At 67.7% G+C, this 10,380-nt stretch overlaps 1 protein-coding gene across 1 annotated transcript; it reads right to left on the bottom strand.

Annotated features, from left to right (window-relative positions):
* Positions 1-134: 134 nt before the first annotated feature.
* Positions 135-6,177, bottom strand: LOC141176438 (uncharacterized; the record flags this gene model as incomplete). Its single annotated transcript, XM_073660418.1, has 3 exons — positions 135-1,835; positions 4,894-5,202; positions 6,034-6,177. Coding segments are annotated over 3 exons (2,154 nt in total), but the record flags the coding sequence as incomplete, so codon positions are not given.
* Between the last annotated feature and the right edge of the window lie 4,203 nt (positions 6,178-10,380).

Raw genomic sequence — 10,380 nt, 5'->3', positions numbered from 1 at the left:
CCTTCTCCTGGCCGCGGCCCTCTGCTCCCCTAATTCTGGCCTCAGCTCCCCTCCCCTCGGCCCTCTGCTCCCCTTCTTCTGGCCGCGGCCCTCGGCTCCCCTCCCCTCAGCTCCCCTCCCCTCCCCTCGGCCCTCTACTCCCCTCTCCTCTCCGCAGCCCTCGGCTCCACTCTCCTCTCCGCAGCCCTCTGCTCCCCTTCTTCTGGCCGCGGCCCCTCTCCGCAGCCCTCGGCTCCCCTCCCCTGTCCGCAGCCCTCGGCTCCCCTCCCCTGTCCGCGGCCCTCGGCTCCCCTCCCCTCGGCTCCCCTCTCCTGTCCGCGGCCCTCGGCTCCACTCTCCTCGCCGCAGCCCTCGGCTCCCCTCCCCTCGGCCCTCTGCTCCCCTTCTTCTGGCCGTGTCCCTCTGCTCCCCCTCCCCTCTCCTGTCCGAAGCCCTCGGCTCCCCTCTCCTGTCCGCGGCCCTCGGCTCCCCTCCCCTGTCCGCGGCCCTCGGCTCCCCTCCCCTGTCCGCGGCCCTCGGCTCCCCTCCCCTGTCCGCGGCCCTCTGCTCCCCTCCCCTGTCCGCGGCCCTCTGCTCCCCTCTCCTGTCCGTGGCCCTCTGCTCCCCTCTCCTCTCCGCGGCCCTCTGCTCCCCTTCTTCTGGCCTCGGCTCCCCTCCCCTCGGCTCCGCTTCTTCTGGCCTCGGCTCCCCTCCCCTCTCCTCTCCGCGGCCCTCTGCTCCCCTCTCCTCTCCGTGGCCCTCTGCTCCCCTTCTTCTGGCCTCGGCTCCCCTCCCCTCGGCCCTCTGCTCCCCTCTCCTGTCTGCGGCCCTCTGCTCCCCTCTCCTGTCTGCGGCCCTCTGCTCCCCTCTCCTCTCCGCGGCCCTCTGCTCCCCTTCTTCTGGCCTCGGCTCCCCTTCTTCTGGCCTCGGCTCCCCTCCCCTCTCCTCTCCTCTCCGCGGCCCTCTGCTCCCCTTCTTCTGGCCTCTGCTCCCCTCTCCTCTCGGCTCCCCTCGGCCCTCGGCTCCGCTTCTTCTGGCCTCGGCTCCCCTCCCCTCGGCCCTCTCCTCCCCTCTCCTGTCCGCGGCCCTCTGCTCCCCTCTCCTCTCCGCGGCCCTCTGCTCCCCTTCTTCTGGCCTCGGCTCCCCTCCCCTCGGCCCTCTCCTCCCCTCTCCTGTCCGCGGCCCTCTCCTCCCCTCTCCTGTCCGCGGCCCTCTCCTCCCCTCTCCTGTCCGCGGCCCTCCCCTCCCCTCTCCTCTCCGCGGCCCTCTGCTCCCCTTCTTCTGGCCTCGGCTCCCCTCCCCTCGGCCCTCTGCTCCCCTCTCCTGTCCGCGGCCCTCGGCTCCCCTTTCCTGTCCGCGGCCCTCGGCTCCACTCTCCTCTCCGCAGCCCTCGGCTCCCTTCCCCTCGGCTCCACTCTCCTCTCCGCGGCCCTCTGCTCCCCTTCCCCTCGGCTCCACTCTCCTCTCCGCAGCCCTCGGCTCCCCTCCCCTCGGCCCTCTGCTCCCCTTCTTCTGGCCTCGGCTCCCCTCCCCTCGGCCCTCTGCTCCCCTCTCCTGTCCGCGGCCCTCGGCTCCCCTTCTTCTGGCCTCGGCTCCCCTCCCCTCGGCCCTCTGCTCCCCTCTCCTGTCCGCGGCCCTCTGCTCCCCTCTCCCCTCCGCGGCCCTCTGCTCCCCTTCTTCTGGCCTCGGCTCCCCTCCCCTCTCCTCTCCTCTCCGCGGCCCTCGGCTCCCCTTCTTCTGGCCTCGGCTCCCTCCCCTCGGCCCTCTCCTCCCCTCTCCTGTCCGCGGCCCTCTGCTCCTCTTCTCCGTTCAGTATCCTCTTTTCTATTTATCCGTTTTCTTTGTTGGAAGTGAAACTAGTGTGTGAATGTGACCCGAGGGCGGACGCTACAGGAGGGATTTTTTTTTTATGGTTATGTCACCTTTGTTATTGTGAATCTTGTAACAAGTGACGTCTTGCAGTGCGAGATTTGTGGTTTTCTGAGTAATTCTTCGTCCTGCAGTTGGCGCCATCTGTGCGGCAGGGTGGATCCCGCCGCAGTCGATCCGGAGTCAGGGGCTGTCACTTCTGCTAAACACTTTTGCACGGCCCATCGCTCATTAATAAAGTTGAAAATTAAACCTACTTTCCAGACAGGCTCCTCGGCTGCTCGCCTCCTGGGTGCATCTTGTTAATATGACCGCTGCTGACAATCAGTGTTTTTCCAACTGAACGTTAAGGCTGAGCATGTTGCGTATTTTTATGTTTTGGTTAGCAGTAACTTCACATCACCGCTGCAGGCAATCATTAAGCCCATCGGCTCTACTGATGTAGATGGCATCAGTCCCTGAGCTCAGTAATTGGCTGCAGCAGTAATGTGAGCCATCAACGTGATGTTACTGCTGCAGGCAAAGCACAACAGCGGGGGGGGGGATTGTTTTATATTACAGGAATTGCTGGGGGTCCACTTTTCTTTTTCTTATAAGTGAAAAATACCTTTCAGAACAGATGAGGTGAGGGGCCGGGAGGCACAATCAGGCCCGGGATCATTCTAGTGACATGGACGCAATATTCTATAAGCCCAAATGATGGGGGAGGGGTTACATTTTGTTCTTTATTTTACTTTTATATTACATCCAGTGTCTGGAGGAGGCGGAGAGAACATGGAATATGCTCCATACAGAGGCAAATCCCAGCAGCGCTCCCTCCCTCCCCTGCTGCGGTCTCCTGCGCTCCCTCCCCTGCTGCGGTCTCCTGCTGCTGCGGTCTCCTGCGCTCCCTCCCCTGCTGCTGCTGCTGCGGTCTCCTGCGCTCCCTCCCCTGCTGCTGCTGCTGCGGTCTCCTGCGCTCCCTCCCCTGCTGCTGCTGCTGCGGTCTCCTGCGCTCCCTCCCCTGCTGCTGCTGCTGCGGTCTCCTGCGCTCCCTCCCCTGCTGCTGCTGCTGCGGTCTCCTGCGCTCCCTCCCCTGCTGCTGCTGCTGCGGTCTCCTGCGCTCCCTCCCCTGCTGCTGCTGCTGCGGTCTCCTGCGCTCCCTCCCCTGCTGCTGCTGCTGCGGTCTCCTGCGCTCCCTCCCCTGCTGCTGCTGCTGCGGTCTCCTGCGCTCCCTCCCCTGCTGCTGCTGCTGCGGTCTCCTGCGCTCCCTCCCCTGCTGCTGCTGCTGCGGTCTCCTGCGCTCCCTCCCCTGCTGCTGCTGCTGCGGTCTCCTGCGCTCCCTCCCCTGCTGCTGCTGCGGCGGTCTCCTGCGCTCCCTCCCCTGCTGCTGCTGCGGCGGTCTCCTGCGCTCCCTCCCCTGCTGCTGCTGCGGCGGTCTCCTGCGCTCCCTCCCCTGCTGCTGCTGCGGCGGTCTCCTGCGCTCCCTCCCCTGCTGCTGCGGTCTCCTGCGCTCCCTCCCCTGCTGCTGCTGCTGCGGTCTCCTGCGCTCCCTCCCCTGCTGCTGCTGCTGCGGTCTCCTGCGCTCCCTCCCCTGCTGCTGCTGCTGCGGTCTCCTGCGCTCCCTCCCCTGCTGCTGCTGCTGCGGTCTCCTGCGCTCCCTCCCCTGCTGCTGCTGCTGCGGTCTCCTGCGCTCCCTCCCCTGCTGCTGTCTCCTGCGCTCCCTCCCCTGCTGCTGCTGCGGTCTCCTGCGCTCCCTCCCTCTTCTGCTGCGGTGGTCTCCTGCGCTCCCTCCCTCTTCTGCTGCGGTGGTCTCCTGCGCTCCCTCCCTCTTCTGCTGCGGTGGTCTCCTGCGCTCCCTCCCTCTTCTGCTGCGGTGGTCTCCTGCGCTCCCTCCCTCTTCTGCTGCGGTGGTCTCCTGCGCTCCCTCCCTCGCTTGCTGCGGTGGTCTCCTGCGCTCCCTCCCTCCTCTGCTGCTTGCTGCGGTGGTCTCCTGCGCTCCCTCCCTCCTCTGCTGCTTGCTGCGGTGGTCTCCTGCGCTCCCTCCCTCCCCTGCTCCCTCCTGCGCTCCCTCCCTCCTCTGCTGCTTGCGGCGGTGGTGGTCTCCTGCGCTCCCTCCCCTGCTGCTGCTGCGGTCTCCTGCGCTCCCTCCACTGCTGCTGCTGCGGTCTCCTGCGCTCCCTCCCCTGCTGCTGCTGCGGTCTCCTGCGCTCCCTCCCCTGCTGCTGCTGCGGTCTCCTGCGCTCCCTCCCCTGCTGCTGCTGCGGTCTCCTGCGCTCCCTCCCCTGCTGCTGCTGCGGTCTCCTGCGCTCCCTCCCTCTTCTGCTGCGGTGGTCTCCTGCGCTCCCTCCCTCTTCTGCTGCGGTGGTCTCCTGCGCTCCCTCCCTCTTCTGCTGCGGTGGTCTCCTGCGCTCCCTCCCTCTTCTGCTGCGGTGGTCTCCTGAGCTCCCTCCCTCTTCTGCTGCGGTGGTCTCCTGCGCTCCCTCCCTCTTCTGCTGCGGTGGTCTCCTGCGCTCCCTCCCTCTTCTGCTGCGGTGGTCTCCTGCGCTCCCTCCCTCTTCTGCTGCGGTGGTCTCCTGCGCTCCCTCCCTCTTCTGCTGCGGTGGTCTCCTGCGCTCCCTCCCTCTTCTGCTGCGGTGGTCTCCTGCGCTCCCTCCCTCTTCTGCTGCGGTGGTCTCCTGCGCTCCCTCCCTCTTCTGCTGCGGTGGTCTCCTGCGCTCCCTCCCTCTTCTGCTGCGGTGGTCTCCTGCGCTCCCTCCCTCTTCTGCTGCGGTGGTCTCCTGCGCTCCCTCCCTCTTCTGCTGCGGTGGTCTCCTGCGCTCCCTCCCTCTTCTGCTGCGGTGGTCTCCTGCGCTCCCTCCCTCTTCTGCTGCGGTGGTCTCCTGCGCTCCCTCCCTCTTCTGCTGCGGTGGTCTCCTGCGCTCCCTCCCTCTTCTGCTGCGGTGGTCTCCTGCGCTCCCTCCCTCTTCTGCTGCGGTGGTCTCCTGCGCTCCCTCCCTCTTCTGCTGCGGTGGTCTCCTGCGCTCCCTCCCTCTTCTGCTGCGGTGGTCTCCTGCGCTCCCTCGCTTGCTGCGGTGGTCTCCTGCGCTCCCTCCCTCCCTCCTCTGTTGCTTGCTGCGGTGGTCTCCTGCGCTCCCTCCCTCCTCTGCTGCTTGCTGCGGTGGTCTCCTGCGCTCCCTCCCTCCTCTGTTGCTTGCTGCGGTGGTCTCCTGCGCTCCCTCCCTCCTCTGCTGCTTGCTGCGGTGGTCTCCTGCGCTCCCTCCCTCCCCTGCTCCCTCCTGCGCTCCCTCCCTCCTCTGCTGCTTGCGGCGGTGGTGGTCTCCTGCGCTCCCTCCCCTGCTGCTGCTGCTGTGGTCTCCTGCGCTCCCTCCCCTGCTGCTGCTGCGGTCTCCTGCGCTCCCTCCCCTGCTCCTGCTGCGGTCTCCTGCGCTCCCTCCCTCCTCTGCTGCGTGCGGCGGTGGTGGTCTCCTGTGCTCCCTCCCCTGCTGCGGTCTCCTGCGCTCCCTCCCCTGCTCCTGCTGCTTGCTGCGGTGGTCTCCTGCGCTCCCTCCCCTGCTCCTGCGGTCTCCTGCGCTCCCTCCCCTGCTGCTGCGGTCTCCTGCGCTCCCTCCCCTGCTGCTGCGGTCTCCTGCGCTCCCTCCCCTGCTGCTGCTGTCTCCTGCGCTCCCTCCCCTGCTGCTGCTGTCTCCTGCGCTCCCTCCCCTGCTGCTGCTGTCTCCTGCGCTCCCTCCCCTGCTGCTGCTGTCTCCTGCGCTCCCTCCCCTGCTGCTGCTGTCTCCTGCGCTCCCTCCCCTGCTGCTGCTGTCTCCTGCGCTCCCTCCCCTGCTGCTGCTGTCTCCTGCGCTCCCTCCCCTGCTGCTGCTGTCTCCTGCGCTCCCTCCCCTGCTGCTGCTGTCTCCTGCGTTCCCTCCCCTGCTGCTGCTGTCTCCTGCGCTCCCTCCCCTGCTGCTGCTGTCTCCTGCGTTCCCTCCCCTGCTGCTGCTGTCTCCTGCGCTCCCTCCCCTGCTGCTGCTGTCTCCTGCGCTCCCTCCCCTGCTGCTGCTGTCTCCTGCGCTCCCTCCCCTGCTGCTGCTGTCTCCTGCGCTCCCTCCCCTGCTGCTGCCGTCTCCTGCGCTCCCTCCCCTGCTCCTGCTGCTTGCTGCGGTGGTCTCCTGCGCTCCCTCTCTGTTGCTGCGGTGGTCTCCTGCGCTCCCTTTATGCTGCTGCCTCGGTGGTCTCCTGCGCTCCCTCTCTCCCCTGCTCTCCCTCCTCTGCTGCTTGCGGTGGTGGTGGTCTCCTGCGCTCCCTCCCCTGCTGCTGCTGCGGTCTCCTGCGCTCCCTCCCCTGCTCCTTGCTGCGGTGGTCTCCTGCGCTCCCTCTCTGTTGCTGCGGTGGTCTCCTGCGCTCCCTCTCTGCTGCTGCCTCGGTGGTCTCCTGCGCTCCCTTTCTGCTGCTGCCTCGGTGGTCTCCTGCGCTCCCTCTCTCCCCTGCTCCCTCCTGCGCTCCCTCCCTCCTCTGCTGCTTGCTGCTGCTGCGGTGGTGGTGGCCTCCTGCACTCCCTCCCCTGCTCCTGCTGCTGTCTCCTGCGCTCCCTCCCCTGCTCCTGCTGCTGTCTCCTGCGCTCCCTCCCCTGCTGCTGCTGCGGTCTCCTGCGCTCCCTCCCCTGCTCCTGCTGCTTGCTGCGGTGGTCTCCTGCGCTCCCTCTCTGTTGCTGCGGTGGTCTCCTGCGCTCCCTCTCTGTTGCTGCGGTGGTCTCCTGCGCTCCCTCTCTGTTGCTGCGGTGGTCTCCTGCGCTCCCTCTCTGCTGCCGCGGTGGTCTCCTGCGCTCCCTCTCTGCTGCCTCGGTGGTCTCCTGCGCTCCCTTTCTGCTGCTTCCTCGGTGGTCTCCTGCGCTCCCTCTCTCCCCTGCTCCCTCCTGCACTCCCTCCCTCCTCTGCTGCTGCGGTGGTGGTGGTGGCCTCCTGCACTCCCTCCCTCTCCTGCTGCTGCTGCGGTCTCCTGCGCTCCCTCCCCTGCTCCTGCTGCTTGCTGCGGTGGTCTCCTGCGCTCCCTCTCTGTTGCTGCGGTGGTCTCCTGCGCTCCCTCTCTGCTGCTGCTGTCTCCTGCGCTCCCTCCCCTGCTGCTGCTGTCTCCTGCGCTCCCTCCCCTGCTGCTGCTGTCTCCTGCGCTCCCTCCCCTGCTGCTGCTGTCTCCTGCGCTCCCTCCCCTGCTGCTGCTGTCTCCTGCGCTCCCTCCCCTGCTGCTGCCGTCTCCTGCGCTCCCTCCCCTGCTGCTGCCGTCTCCTGCGCTCCCTCCCCTGCTCCTGCTGCTTGCTGCGGTGGTCTCCTGCGCTCCCTCTCTGTTGCTGCGGTGGTCTCCTGCGCTCCCTTTATGCTGCTGCCTCGGTGGTCTCCTGCGCTCCCTCTCTCCCCTGCTCTCCCTCCTCTGCTGCTTGCGGTGGTGGTGGTCTCCTGCGCTCCCTCCCCTGCTGCTGCTGCTGCTGCGGTCTCCTGCGCTCCCTCCCCTGCTCCTTGCTGCGTGGTCTCCTGCGCTCCCTCTCTGTTGCTGCGGTGGTCTCCTGCGCTCCCTCTCTGCTGCTGCCTCGGTGGTCTCCTGCGCTCCCTTTCTGCTGCTGCCTCGGTGGTCTCCTGCGCTCCCTCTCTCCCCTGCTCCCTCCTGCGCTCCCTCCCTCCTCTGCTGCTTGCTGCTGCTGCGGTGGTGGTGGCCTCCTGCACTCCCTCCCTCTCCTGCTGCGGTCTCCTGCGCTCCCTCCCCTGCTCCTGTCTCCTGCGCTCCCTCCCCTGCTCCTGTCTCCTGCGCTCCCTCCCCTGCTGCTGCTGCGGTCTCCTGCGCTCCCTCCCCTGCTCCTGCTGCTTGCTGCGGTGGTCTCCTGCGCTCCCTCTCTGTTGCTGCGGTGGTCTCCTGCGCTCCCTCTCTGTTGCTGCGGTGGTCTCCTGCGCTCCCTCTCTGTTGCTGTGGTGGTCTCCTGCGCTCCCTCTCTGTTGCTGCGGTGGTCTCCTGCCCTCTCTCTGCTGCCTCGGTGGTCTCCTGCGCTCCCTTTCTGCTGCTTCCTCGGTGGTCTCCTGCGCTCCCTCTCTCCCCTGCTCCCTCCTGCACTCCCTCCCTCCTCTGCTGCTGCGGTGGTGGTGGTGGCCTCCTGCACTCCCTCCCTCTCCTGCTGCGGTCTCCTGCGCTCCCTCCCCTGCTCCTGCTGCTTGCTGCGGTGGTCTCCTGCGCTCCCTCTCTGTTGCTGCTGCGGTCTCCTGCGCTCCCTCTCTGTTGCTGCTGCGGTCTCCTGCGCTCCCTCTCTGTTGCTGCTGCGGTCTCCTGCGCTCCCTCTCTGTTGCTGCTGCGGTCTCCTGCGCTCCCTCTCTGTTGCTGCTGCGGTCTCCTGCGCTCCCTCTCTGTTGCTGCTGCGGTCTCCTGCGCTCCCTCTCTGTTGCTGCTGCGGTCTCCTGCGCTCCCTCTCTGTTGCTGCTGCGGTCTCCTGCGCTCCCTCTCTGTTGCTGCTGCGGTCTCCTGCGCTCCCTCTCTGTTGCTGCTGCGGTCTCCTGCGCTCCCTCTCTGTTGCTGCTGCGGTCTCCTGCGCTCCCTCTCTGTTGCTGCTGCGGTCTCCTGCGCTCCCTCTCTGTTGCTGCTGCGGTCTCCTGCGCTCCCTCTCTGCTGCTGCTGCGGTCTCCTGCGCTCCCTCGCTGCTGCTGCTGCGGTCTCCTGCGCTCCCTCTCTGCTGCTGCTGCTGCGGTCTCCTGCGCTCCCTCTCTGCTGCTGCTGCTGCGGTCTCCTGCGCTCCCTCTCTGCTGCTGCTGCTGCGGTCTCCTGCGCTCCCTCTCTGCTGCTGCTGCTGCGGTCTCCTGCGCTCCCTCTCTGCTGCTCCCTCTCAGCTGCTGCGGTCTCCTGCGCTCCCTCTCTGCTGCTGCCTCGGTGGTCTCCTGCGCTCCCTCTCTGCTGCTGCCTCGGTGGTCTCCTGCGCTCCCTCTCTGCTGCTCCCTCTCTGCTGCTGCCTCCTGCGCTCCCTCTCTGCTGCTGCCTCGGTGGTCTCCTGCGCTCCCTCCCCTGCGGTGGTCTCCTGCGCTCCCTCTCAGCTGCTGCGGTCTCCTGCGCTCCCTCCCTCCTCTGCTGCCTCCTGCGCTCCCTCTCTGCTGCTGCCTCGGTGGTCTCCTGCGCTCCCTCTCTGCTGCTGCCTCGGTGGTCTCCTGCGCTCCCTCTCTGCTGCTGCCTCGGTGGTCTCCTGCGCTCCCTCTCTGCTGCTGCCTCGGTGGTCTCCTGCGCTCGCTCCCCTGCGGTGGTCTCCTGCGCTCCCTCCCCTGCTCCTGTCTCCTGCGCTCCCTCCCCTGCTGCTGCTGCGGTCTCCTGCGCTCCCTCCCCTGCTCCTGCTGCTTCCTGCGGTGGTCTCCTGCGCTCCCTCTCTGTTGCTGCGGTGGTCTCCTGCGCTCCCTCTCTGTTGCTGCGGTGGTCTCCTGCGCTCCCTCTCTGTTGCTGCGGTGGTCTCCTGCGCTCCCTCTCTGTTGCTGCGGTGGTCTCCTGCGCTCCCTCTCTGTTGCTGTGGTGGTCTCCTGCGCTCCCTCTCTGTTGCTGCGGTGGTCTCCTGCCCTCTCTCTCTGCTGCCTCGGTGGTCTCCTGCGCTCCCTTTCTGCTGCTTCCTCGGTGGTCTCCTGCGCTCCCTCTCTCCCCTGCTCCCTCCTGCACTCCCTCCCTCCTCTGCTGCTGCGGTGGTGGTGGTGGCCTCCTGCACTCCCTCCCTCTCCTGCTGCGGTCTCCTGCGCTCCCTCCCCTGCTCCTGCTGCTTGCTGCGGTGGTCTCCTGCGCTCCCTCTCTGTTGCTGCTGCGGTCTCCTGCGCTCCCTCTCTGTTGCTGCTGCGGTCTCCTGCGCTCCCTCTCTGTTGCTGCTGCGGTCTCCTGCGCTCCCTCTCTGTTGCTGCTGCGGTCTCCTGCGCTCCCTCTCTGTTGCTGCTGCGGTCTCCTGCGCTCCCTCTCTGTTGCTGCTGCGGTCTCCTGCGCTCCCTCTCTGTTGCTGCTGCGGTCTCCTGCGCTCCCTCTCTGTTGCTGCTGCGGTCTCCTGCGCTCCCTCTCTGTTGCTGCTGCGGTCTCCTGCGCTCCCTCTCTGTTGCTGCTGCGGTCTCCTGCGCTCCCTCTCTGTTGCTGCTGCGGTCTCCTGCGCTCCCTCTCTGTTGCTGCTGCGGTCTCCTGCGCTCCCTCTCTGTTGCTGCTGCGGTCTCCTGCGCTCCCTCTCTGTTGCTGCTGCGGTCTCCTGCGCTCCCTCTCTGTTGCTGCTGCGGTCTCCTGCGCTCCCTCTCTGTTGCTGCTGCGGTCTCCTGCGCTCCCTCTCTGTTGCTGCTGCGGTCTCCTGCGCTCCCTCTCTGTTGCTGCTGCGGTCTCCTGCGCTCCCTCTCTGCTGCTGCTGCTGCGGTCTCCTGCACTCCCTCTCTGCTGCTGCTGCTGCGGTCTCCTGCGCTCCCTCTCTGCTGCTCCCTCTCAGCTGCTGCGGTCTCCTGCGCTCTCTCTCTGCTGCTGCCTCGGTGGTCTCCTGCGCTCCCTCTCTGCTGCTCCCTCTCTGCTGCTGCCTCCTGCGCTCCCTCTCTGCTGCTGCCTCGGTGG

The sequence above is a fragment of the Phyllobates terribilis genome, unplaced genomic scaffold (assembly GCF_046119375.1).
Source record: "Phyllobates terribilis strain yellow unplaced genomic scaffold, ASM4611937v1 Scaffold_25__1_contigs__length_18738178, whole genome shotgun sequence".
NCBI lineage: Eukaryota > Metazoa > Chordata > Amphibia > Anura > Dendrobatidae > Phyllobates > Phyllobates terribilis.
Note: the sequence above shows the minus strand (reverse complement) of the source record. Positions and strands in the feature narration are given on the sequence as shown.